This window comes from Penicillium coprophilum, assembly GCF_028826855.1.
Source record: "Penicillium coprophilum strain IBT 35676 chromosome Unknown utg000002l_segment0_segment0, whole genome shotgun sequence".
Lineage (NCBI taxonomy): Eukaryota > Fungi > Ascomycota > Eurotiomycetes > Eurotiales > Aspergillaceae > Penicillium > Penicillium coprophilum.
This window is the reverse complement of record NW_026622721.1, coordinates 1210322-1221616: the sequence shown is the minus strand read 5'-3', so window position 1 is coordinate 1221616 and position 11295 is coordinate 1210322. Positions and strand designations below refer to the sequence as shown.

At 50.7% G+C, this 11295-nt stretch overlaps 4 protein-coding genes across 4 annotated transcripts; 1 reads left to right on the top strand and 3 right to left on the bottom strand.

Annotated features, from left to right (window-relative positions):
* Positions 1-162: 162 nt before the first annotated feature.
* Positions 163-2160, bottom strand: N7500_001860 (formin homology family protein; the record flags this gene model as incomplete). Its single annotated transcript, XM_056673006.1, has 1 exon — positions 163-2160. The coding sequence occupies one exon, from the start codon at positions 2158-2160 to the stop codon at positions 163-165; it is 1998 nt and encodes a 665-aa protein (XP_056536525.1).
* Positions 2161-2227: 67 nt separating this feature from the next.
* On the bottom strand, positions 2228-5660 carry N7500_001859 (Diaphanous autoregulatory; the record flags this gene model as incomplete). The annotated part of the gene is made up of 2 exons (XM_056673005.1): positions 2228-4427; positions 4480-5660. The coding sequence occupies 2 exons, from the start codon at positions 5658-5660 to the stop codon at positions 2228-2230; spliced, it is 3381 nt and encodes a 1126-aa protein (XP_056536524.1).
* Positions 5661-7051: 1391 nt separating this feature from the next.
* On the top strand, positions 7052-7622 carry N7500_001858 (uncharacterized protein; the record flags this gene model as incomplete). Its single annotated transcript, XM_056673004.1, has 2 exons — positions 7052-7078; positions 7194-7622. The coding sequence occupies 2 exons, from the start codon at positions 7052-7054 to the stop codon at positions 7620-7622; spliced, it is 456 nt and encodes a 151-aa protein (XP_056536523.1).
* A 612-nt stretch (positions 7623-8234) lies between these two features.
* On the bottom strand, positions 8235-9595 carry fdh (formate dehydrogenase (NAD+) FDH1; the record flags this gene model as incomplete). The annotated part of the gene is made up of 3 exons (XM_056673003.1): positions 8235-9120; positions 9174-9349; positions 9413-9595. The coding sequence occupies 3 exons, from the start codon at positions 9593-9595 to the stop codon at positions 8235-8237; spliced, it is 1245 nt and encodes a 414-aa protein (XP_056536522.1).
* Between the last annotated feature and the right edge of the window lie 1700 nt (positions 9596-11295).

Below are 11295 nucleotides of genomic sequence, written 5' to 3'. Positions count from 1 at the left end.
CAAAGAGTAGTGTAGGTAGGGAATGGGTATTATACAATCGAGGGCGGTTGTAGTAGTGAGTGGTAGGGTTGATGGCAATCGAAACCAGTTGGGTATGGATCCGATGCGTCATCAATGGGAATCGATCAAACATTAAATTAAATCGGCTGTCGGTGAATTGATTCAATCCGACAAATCAGTTGGTTTGTGAGGAGAGGAACCGTCAAATGAGGGATCCTGTGATAATGAATCATCTTGCTCCGACACGACAATTGAAGGCGGAGGTTGAGACTCGTTGGGTGGGCTGGGGAGTTGTTGCTCTTCTGTTTGCGAAGGAGAAGCAGGCTCTTGAACTGTAGCTAGGCCACTAGAGCCATCCGCGCTATCTTTGCTCCCGCTTGTAGCGGGGTTCCGGCGTCTCATGCGGCGATTTCGACGCTCTTCGTCTGCGCTTTCTCTTCTCCGTCTCTGACGTTCACCATTGCCTGAATCGGAATTACTTCGCAGACCGAGAAGCATGCTGGCAGCACGATCAGCAACGTCTTCGCCTTCAGACACTTCACGTTCCTGCTTTCCATCTTCTTCTGTGCTGATTGGAGGGCTGAGAAGACCATTCTCATCGTTATTTTCACCATTGACTGGGTTTGCAGCCCCATCTTCGCCTTCTTCCGCCTCGCCCGAATCAGGTGGTGGCTTGGAGCCCGAAGTTATACGGACGTTATGCCGCTCCTTTAGACGAGCACGACGCCGGCGGTCTCGTTGATCCTTGGCTTGGGGTGCTGCGGCACGCAACTTCTCAAGTAACGAGTCCATAGCACCACTTGAAGCAGGCGATTGCCCTGCTTCTGCAGTCGGAGTGTTGTTGGCGAGGTTGGCATTGATTCGCTTGCGGGCGAGGGATGCTTCTGTGCGCCTTCTGGATTCTTCCAGAGATGTGTTTTTCTCTCTTGATTTTTTCCACTCGACCAAGAACGCACTCAACTTAGCAAAGAAATCCCGTCTAGCATTCTCGTCTGCGTTGTCTTCACCGTAGAAGACCATAATGTCATCATAAGCCTTGACCATTTCGTCCAGGTAGAGTTGCAGCTGCTCAGCCTTCCGTCTAGCATCCTTCATGGATCGCTGCACGACTTGACTGACACGATCCTGGGGGTGGAACCTCTTAGGATCACTCAAGTTACCAGCGTCCAAGCTCGACTGCACGTTCTTAATGTTGCTAATGTACTTGATAGCGTCGGTGCGGAGCTGATCGACATTAACCTTCTGTAAGCCAATGACACCGCTGATCTCATCGAGGAAGCCTTCCCACTCTGGGTACTGGTTGCGCACAATACGCTCAACCAGATCCGCAAAGGTAGTCTCATTCTTGTCATCTTTCACCATACCTAGGCGGGCGAGGGAGCTCAGCTTGAAACCCTGGGCCTGCTTGTTGGCGTCGTTCATGAAGTTTCCAATGTCGAGAATCAGACCGAGCACGTTCATTAATGACACAGAGTCCCGCAAGGACTCACTGACTCGTGCGACTTCTTGTAGCTTTGCGGAGATGTGCTCGTACTCTGGTTCGTAGGTGCGGGTCAGTGCAAGCGCTCGGTTTCTTGCTTTCCAGTAGTGGTTTAGCTCGAATGCAGTGTAGAGATAGATCTGATCTTCGCGAGTGATCTCGGAGGGATCCTGTTCACGATCCATACTAGCGGCACCAGGGCCCGTCCAATCCATACTATATGGTGCCATAAGCTTGGCGACATTCTCTGGTATATTGCACATTTCGTCTCTTTGCAAGAAGTCCATAACGACATTGTTATCCAGAATTTCCTTATCACAGTGAATGATCATGCGAGTCACCTCTTCGGCTGGGTATTGAGAGAATTTAGACAAAGCAATCTGGAAGTTCTTGGATAGATCGTTCGAGATAATCTGTTTTTTGGCGGTGCGCTGCTTCGCACCAGTGCTGGCCCCAAAGATCTTCGTTTCTTTGGCCATGAACAGTCGTTCAACCTCATCCAATACACCCTTCTTGGCAAGCTCGGTATATTTTTCTTCTTTCTGCTCAGCAGTCGGTGCATGACCAGCCCAAACAGTCACTTGAGGAGTATCGACTTTGTCCCAATGAAGAGCCTTGAGCTTCTTCTTAGGTCTAATGGATGGCATATGGATTGTAGATGGCGAAGCATCTCCGACCATGTATGCCGGTCTCCAACCTGCGCCTAAGGCACCGCTAGGGGGTGGAGGTGGAGGGACCATCAGGCCTTTAGCTCCAGGCATAGGGGGAGGAGGTGGAGGAGCAAATCCACCACCACCTGGAGGCGGCGGCGGGGGTAATCCAGCTCTCCCACCGGGGGGGCGGAGGTGGAGGCGGCAACCCAGGGACACCCTTGGCACCACCTGGAGGGGGCGGTGGTGGGAGAGCCATTCCGCCAGGCGGTGGGGGAGGAGGCAAACCAACGCTTCCACCCGGGGGAGGCGGCGGGGGAAGAGCCAAGCCCCCTGGTGGAGGTGGAGGTGAAAGAATCTTGCCTCCCGGCGGCGGAGGTGGGGGAAGAGCCATACCTCCTGGCGGTGGAGGCGGAGGAACAATCTTGCCACCTGGAGGAGGCGGCGGCGGCGGCATAGCCTTTGTGGCAGCTTCGTTGTCTTCTAGCACATGTTCCCCTTCAACAGCATCGGAATCTTCAGCATCAAACTTAGGAACCTTGGAAGCAATCTCGCCTAGCAAGCCGGTAGCCTGGGCAGGGTTCAAACGAGGACGATGCATTTCCACCAGACGAGGCCTCTCGTACATCGGCTCGCCATTGCTATCCACTGGTATGTCCTCCTCATCTACAAAAGTGGAGTCCATCGCAGGGATATGGCTGCGCTTGCGGTAAACAGATCCCAAAGAGCCAGGGTCGAGGTTTCGGTGAGTAGTTTCAGCAAAGTCCTCACTGTCATCTCCTTCGCCTTCCATCTTCTCACGTAGTTCGCGGAGTCGGTCAGATGGTCCATGCTGACCCCATACTTTGCCCTCCAGCTTGAATTGGGTCTTAGTCCGCTCGAGTTGGCGTTCCAGACGTTCCATGAGTTTTTCGCGGTCCATGATACCAGGCAACTGGGATATATCTGCTGGCTCCACCGTCTCAGGGTTGTTGGCCTTTCGAGCATTGGAAGCGGCAATATCCTGGGCATCTCGGAGCATAAGGTATAGTTCTCGGGTCTCCAGCTCATTACGCTGCAATTCCTGAGCACGCAGTCGTTGTACTTCTGCAACCTCGGCCTTAAACGATTCATTTTGTCTTTGTTGCAGCTCAATGATACCAGCTTGTTCATCGATTTGTTTTTGCAATTTCAAGACTAAGCCATCTGCGCCGAGCTCAACCTGCGCCCGCATCTCATCACGCTCGGCAATGGCAGCCTCGGCGATCTGCCGGGCCTCGAGAGACTCGTCGTAGACCCGCCTTGCCTCAGCATCGGTGTGCAGTCGATCTAGCAGACTCTGCACGGTGAAGGTCAAGCCCTGCCGGAGATCAAGGTCGGGCAGCCTGCGGTCCATGGCCACATAGCTCAGCATGGCATCTACCAGCTGGAACATACGGAGCCCTTCCTCGCCAGAGTTCTCCCTGATGAGGAGCATGTGTTGCATAGCCGATAGGAAGTAGTCGTGAGACCGGCTTCCATTAATCTTGGATGTGATTGCATCGACGATTTGCATAGGATCGCTCATGTCCTTGACTTCGCCCTCAATGCTATCCTTCATGCTGCTGCCTTCCCGCTGGAGGAGGTCCTCGTAATCGATGGCCTCATTCTCGCGGAATTGCTCGATTTGCTTGTCAATAACCTCATATTGGAATCCTTCCATCTTCGTCAAAAGACGCTTGATTCCACATGATGTGAACTGGGCGCGAATGTGGCAACGGAGCTGTAGGTCCGTTTCTGCTCTGTCCACCAGCATATTGATGAGGATCATGGTTGAGACCGCGTACTCCATGAGCAGGTTCTCCATGCCAATGCCTCCGCTGCGGTACTCTTCACTCGCACCGACCAGACTTCCCATCTTTCCACGGCCGTCAATTGTGACCTCGACAATACGCATCCAAGCATCGAAGCGACCAGTTTCGTTGTGATCATGCTTGACCTTGTCCATCGATTGCAGGACTTTTTGGTGGCCTTGTCCATCGCCCCAGTGGCACAAGAAAGTGAGGACTTCGCTGACAAGTTTTCGAGTATTCAGGCGTGGTGATGATAACGAGGTGACGAGGGCAACCAGCACATTTTGATGCTCTAAAGCGTCGTCTGCGCCATACTTGTTGTTCACCAGGCCTTTCAGACATTTGGCAATATCGTATTCCCGGTCTAGATCTTTATCGCCTGTAGGCGGAGCTGGGACAGGACCAGAGACCTTTCTTCTGTTTATCTTCAAGAGGACATTTGTTAAAGCGATTTGACCTTGGGCTTCAACAAAGGCTTTCACCCAGCTGTATAGTTATTAGTGAGATGCACAAGATCGAGAAAAAGGGAAGTTCATACCTAATTGGCTGTGTCCGCAAGCTGACGCTCAAACTAGCAAGTTGCTTGGATGTAATGGTGTCATCCATCACCTTCTTCACATACCATTCCGGGCTACCTTCTTCATCAGCACGTTCAAGCAAACCGGACAAACCGTCGTGACCATGAGTTTGTCGGGCATTTTGTCGTCTCTTTTGCTCTCCTTGCAACTCCGTCAAACGATCCTGATGTACCAATGTCCATTTCTTTGAAGCGGGGTACGACAACATCTGCCGTTTAGCCTGCTCAGGAAGATTCTGCCATCCTCGCTTCTGCATCAGTTCTAGAAACAACTGGTCCACAATGCGGTCATCTCTCGGTCGAGTGAGGTAGTTATCTTGTGGTCGGGGGACAGCAGCCGGTACAGAGATTTGGTGGGAGGATCCCGCATTTGACAAACGGCCCGAGCTGGAGCTGGGCAACATGGTGCGGTCACCAGAATGCGAGGTTGTAAGAGTGCGAGCGGAATTCTCTGAGGAGGAGAAGTAGCTCGAACCGCGCGTATTAGAAGAAACGGATGAGTAGATGCTGGCTTGGTCGAGGGAAGTGCGGGAGTTTGAGGACGAATCAATTGAAGAGGTGTTATGATTAGGCCCACTATTCGCTGCGGAGCTGCCTGGCCGTCCCCATTGTTGCTGTCTGGCACCTCGATCGCCAGAGTTGATGCTGCTCAGGGTGCCGTGCGAGGTGCTGTTTGAGGTGTGTGGGGGCGGACGGGGGCCAGAGGGATGTGAAGCGTACCCATTTGGCGCAGATGTGGAAGTCACGGTCGGATATTGATGGAAGTCACCTCCCGATTTGCCCAGATGATTAGGCGAAGGCTCATGGCGCGAAGAACCAGGGCGAGAATTGTCGATTGGAATCGGAGTCCTGGTATCGGTGGGGAGACTTTCAAAGGGGATGGAGGTGATGACGCCTGAGGTATGCGCGATGCTGCTTGGGTCAAAATCCTGGGTCATATCGACAGATTGAATAGAAGACCGCTTCGAATAGCGGGACGAGCGTGAGCCCGCGGCGCTCCCCGGAGGTGCCAGGCTATCATAGGAGCCTCCATAATTATCGTATCGTTCCTCGGTCGGCTTCTCCTTGTGCAACTTCCGTCCGAAGAATGACTTTCCACTCGATGTTTGCCTGGATTTGTCGGCTTGTGAACTCTGTGGCATTTTGGCGTGCGTCACTAAGATGAGGCAGGGCGCAGCATAAAGGGCCCTCCAACACTCTTGGGAATGGTATTAAATAGAGATATCGGTTTCGCGATAATGCGATGTCGGTCGCAAGTGATATGGGAGACGATGACATTCAAATGGGGCGAAAGTGGCTCTCTGATTTGTCCCTCCCTGGCTAGTTAGTATACCCGTTGATACGGCGGAGTCGCAAGAGACGAGGGGCAAAGGGGTTTCTTCACGGCACTCACCCCACAAAGAAGGCAAAATAGAAGAAAAGGAAATTAACATGCAAGCCTTTTTTGCAAATGTTAAGTCCAGTTTGACGCCAGGATCAAAGCCTAAGCGTTCATCTAATCAGTCCTCTTGATATTAGGGGGTTTGTCCCGGAGAAACTCCCCGACCGCGCACGTGATCATCAAGATCACGTAAGCTTGTACTTTGAAAGGTCCAGGGCACTTAGAACGGGGTTTCGAAGACACAATAAAACACCCGTAAAGTTGAGCAGCTGTATTCATCCTATCAATCATATATTAGCACCGCTTGGAGAATGTTCACGATTTAGTCGCGAGGGTGAGACAGATCAGTATGAACTCAACTGGACATCTCCGGCCCAGGCATTGGATCATCACTACCACGTCAAGCTTCAGCTCCACTGTCATGTCATAGAGGCTTGTGTCCGGTACAAGTATTGACGTCTGAGACATCGGTACTGAATATTGGGGAACTTGACCTCCTTCCATCTGAGAACCACATCATACTTTATATCAGTTTTAGACTCAGCGTGTGTCTGGATTCTGCGCGAGTACTGAGAGTACGCTGTCCGCTTGAGCCATACGTCCGCTGGTGGTATCCCGTTGAATCTTCAGCTATACTTCACTTGAAACATCAACTTCTTGTGGCACATGCGAGGTAGCAAATCTTGCAGTTTTCGACAGGTTGAGAAATAGTAGATAGATCCATGATAGTGAAATATATATTGCTGCAAGGGCGCCCAATGAAGGACTTGCAACTCGAGCGAGGTTTAGCTCAAGTCAAGGGCTATCTGTAATTCAATGGCGTTCCCGGCGAGTATTTTTAGTCTCCCCCGCTCCAGTACGGAGTATAGGCCCGAGGATCAAATGGGCTTACTATCCAACACCGGCGCATGTTTTCTTAGAACAATGAAGTGCCTTGTGGATTAGGCTACGCAGCAAGGACCTGATTCATAACTATGGTACCGACGCTTCTTGAAGAATGCGATAACAAAAGTTCCAAAGATCTCCCGCTTTGTCGATCTGCCGATCCTCTGAGTTCAGACCCAACCCCGGAACCTCCGCAATCTCTCGCGCCATACCAAATCTCAGTGCACCATCATATTTTAGGCTCTCAAGCTTAATTCCACTACCAAGATGGGATCAGCAGGTGTTTTCACCAAGGTGCGCGGAAAACCCCCCTATCCCGACGCGCAAGACACACACCATGGTCTCTCCTAGCAGAAACACCTATGAGACCAAGACCAATAAACCCAAGCTAACACATCCCTACTCATAGACAATACTCACCCCAGCCGCAATCGCATTATCAATCTACATCCTAGCCTCATGCGTGATAATCCCCTTCTTCCGTCGTTACCACCAGCGCTACTCGCAATACCTCCCGCTACACAGTATCTCGGCGCGCACACTATCCCTACGCGACCGTATAGCTGATAAGGTGATGCACCTCTTCCTTCCATCTCGGTGGCGGTGGGGCGCGCGCGTAGCCGACCATGATACGATCGGTATTGACGATGAGGAAGGGGAGACCTTAGTTGGGATGGATATGGATTCTGTGAGGCGGGGTGCGCTGGACCAACGGAGAAATGATGCTATAACTGAGACGGAGAGTCGTTTGAGTCGGGATCTGGAGCAGGGTTTTATGGATGATAGTGATGATGAGGGAAGTGAGGGGCATAGGAATGGACGGGGAGGGAGGGTTTGAAATGCTGAAGATGGCATTTTACGCATATATCTGCATTCTTGGTGGTTGCCTTTCTTTTTGTGTCTACGAACATTTTGCGAAACTAGATGGTTGATATTTCGAGCATGGCTTTGTACTTTGCGAATAGAGTTGCTTCTTCTCTTTTCTTTTTTGATGGAAATTCCATGGAGCAAGCAGGACAAGGTTGATTGATTGGATTATATCATAATCATACCTATATATTGTTCCGGACTATCTCTCTTTATCATACTTGGACATCAAGAATTTCTCAAGACAGCTTTGCACGCTCTAGACTTCCCCCACCAAACGGCTGGGCTCAATTTATTTGATAAGATCGACATAGCTCCACCAATCATTATGCACATATCTTCATATCGTACTCGATATCGAGATATGTACGACGTATGCATAGAAATCTAAATGCAAATCAAAGTGGAAAAGGAGTAAAGGTTATAAATATTATTCATTGGTATCGTGAAAGATGCTACCTTTTCCAGCATCGCCCATGCCAGCCGGAGCAAATGGGACTGTTGTGAACATAGAAGAAACAAAATATAAGAGGAAGCATCTCAGCCAGGGGACACTTCACAATGCATCAGGTGAAGAAACTTTCTACTTGCGCTGACCGTAGGCCTTGGTGGCGTAGCTACCCTTGTGAACAATCAAGTCCTGAGGACGGTAGTCCTCACGGCCGGAGAAGTAGCTCTCCAGGATGTCCTTGGTACCGTTGGCGTAGCGGATCTGAGCATCGATGGAGGTACCAGACATGTGGGGAACCATGGCATTGCCGCCACCCCAGGGGTGCTCGGCGTAGCGGAGAGGGTGATCCTTGGGAGCAGGCTGGGGGAACCAGACATCACCACCGTAGCCACGGAGGTGACCAGACTTGAGGGCCTCAGCGACATCCTCCTTGACGACGATAGCACCGCGAGCGGTGTTGACGAGCCAAGAACCGGGCTTCATCTTGGAGATGAGATCCTTGTTGAAGAGGCCGCGGGTCTCCTCGTGCAGAGGGCAGTTAATGGTGACAACATCACACTGGGCGAGCATCTCCTCGAGATTCTCGACGCGACGGCAACCGATCTCCTTCTCGGTCTCGGGGGAGAGGGGCTGGTAATCGTAGTAGAGGAGCTCCTTGCAGTCGAAGGGCTTGAGGCGGCGAAGAACACGCTCACCAATACGGCCGACAGCAACGGTACCGACGACCTTGCCCTCGAGATCGAACTCGTTCTTGGCGACAGCGGCAACGTCCCAGTCGCCGTTCTTGACCTGCTCGTGGGCAGGGACGAAGTTGCGGACAAGGACGAGGATGGTCATGACGACGTGCTCAGCCACGGAGACGACGTTGGAACCGGTAACCTCGATAACGGTAACACCGCCGTTGGTGGTGTTGGCGGCGTTCAGGTCAACGTGATCGGAACCAATACCGGCAGTGACGGCGAGCTTGAGCTTCTTGGCCTTGGCCAGACGCTCAGCGGTAAGGTAACCAGGGTGGAAGCTGATCAATCGTTAGTGAGAGTTTTTCTGAAAGCTCATGCATGAGAAACGAACGGAGTAGTGATGATGACTTCAGCGTCGACGAGCTCCTTGTCGAAGGTAGAGTCCTCGCCCTCCTTGTCGGAGGTGGTCACTAGAGTGTGGCCCTGGTCCTCGAGCCACTTACGAATACCGAGCTCGTTCTCAGTGGTACCGAGCAGCTTAGGCTGCTGCTTGGAGTGCTCACCACCCTATACCATAGAAAAGGACTTGGTCAGCGATTGAAGTATATAATGCACCAAGAATTGACTTACATCGTAGAGAACCAATAGAACTTTGCCCTGAAGATTGGCAGTTGCGGTTAGCGTACGTGCACCAGAAATAGAGCTGGCCAAAGGTGAAGCCCGAGTGAATGGGTTCGAGGCAATAGTTGGCTTCAGAGAGCCTGAGAGGAAGGGTCGTCTCAATTGACGGGAAACAGAGCGAATAAATACCATTGTGATGGATTAGAAAATAATTTTCAAGATTTCGCTAAGAACAAAAGGTCAGCGCTCTGTTATAACGGACAAGTATTGGATGATGTCAATGTCCAAGAACGGCGTTGTAGAGAGCCGGATGCGACAAGCTTTGAGAGAAGTGGAGATGATTGCAGCCAAGAGATGTAACTTGACTCCAGGGGGAAAGAAACAAGAAAATCATAAGACTTACAGGTAGAGTAGAGCGAAGTAGAGCGAAGTAGATCGGAGTAGATCAGGGTAGAATGGGTGAATAGGTGATAGATAGAATGGGAGGAGAGAAACCATCCTCACAGCAGGAGCTGAACATATATATATGTCTCTTTTGTATTTCCCTCCCCTCAAAATAACACGCATAGAAACGGGAGGGCCGGACGTGTTCACTTGGAGATCTCTCCGCATGAGGGACAGACTATGTTGTACGTTGTAAGGATGGGGCTATATTTGGACTCGGTCCCTATACGTACGTTATGCCATGTACTTTTCTTCCATTTACACTATAAAAAAGCTCTCTATAAGACAAGTTATAGTATATAGCGTTTCAAATACCTATCTATATCAAAGCTAGGTACTTCCAAGGTTACCTAGGTACCTGGATGACAGGATGAGTACATAATCAAACTCTTCTCCTCCCCGCAGAGGGGTAAATGACATAAGCTGACATAATGAGGGGTAAAAATCAAAGTAGACTTACAGACGATCAGGGACTATATCTAATGATATCTAACGATTTACCAGATATTCACATCTAGATTCTATCTTAAACTTCCTTGGTCCCTAAGCAGTTTTAACCGTTCAAAGTTCAGTCTTCTCCAACTCCCATTACTTTTGTACTACGGAGCCCCTATTCGCATGTTACCTCCTCGCGAGGAGGTTTTGGAGAAGCGTCCACATCGGGTCCACTAATAAACTCCCGGATGGACAAGACCGGATGGCATGACATCAAGAACGGACTCGAGCAGGATTACTTATATTTTTATCCACCATAACCGGGGTCTTTTCGCCCGTGTTTGTGTTTTCGTTGCGCGTTTGCTCGCCTCTGTCGAATGGTCATGGATAACTGCAATGCATGATTTATTTGCTTGGGATTGCTCGGATATGCTGTGACACGATATACCATGTCGCATGTCCAAATACTTACCTGACTAGACTGATATTATGGACAGGAGCCATCCTCCGATCGCAGAACAGACTACAACATATATATCATCACTTTTGCGGGCCGACGTACGATGCACTAGATGCACTAGCTACACTTCCGACTCACCGTCTTAACCAATCGTCCCAACTCAACATCGCAGAATCACTCGTTGACCAATGCAACGGATCAGAATCGTCGTGAAGCTTACAACTTGCACGCGCAATGTGGTTCTCTCCGTCGGCAAATTCTCGCATGACCAGTGCGGGGATGTCAGGGGCCTGGAAGTTCCACAGCCCTGAAGGTCCCCCGGTGTCTGGTTGATTTTCGATTAGTCACCCTACCCCGAGCATTCTACATCGGGTGATAACCACCTGCATTGATATCTGTCTAAACATCCGCAGACCCGAACAAAAGGTGTCCAAAGTGCCTTCGAACCTCAAGAACTGCTTCAGCCAGCGTAATCGTAATATCATTACCAGCACCCTTCATTTGCGATATTACTGAGATATTTTTCCATATCAATACCGTAGTGCCTGGGCAC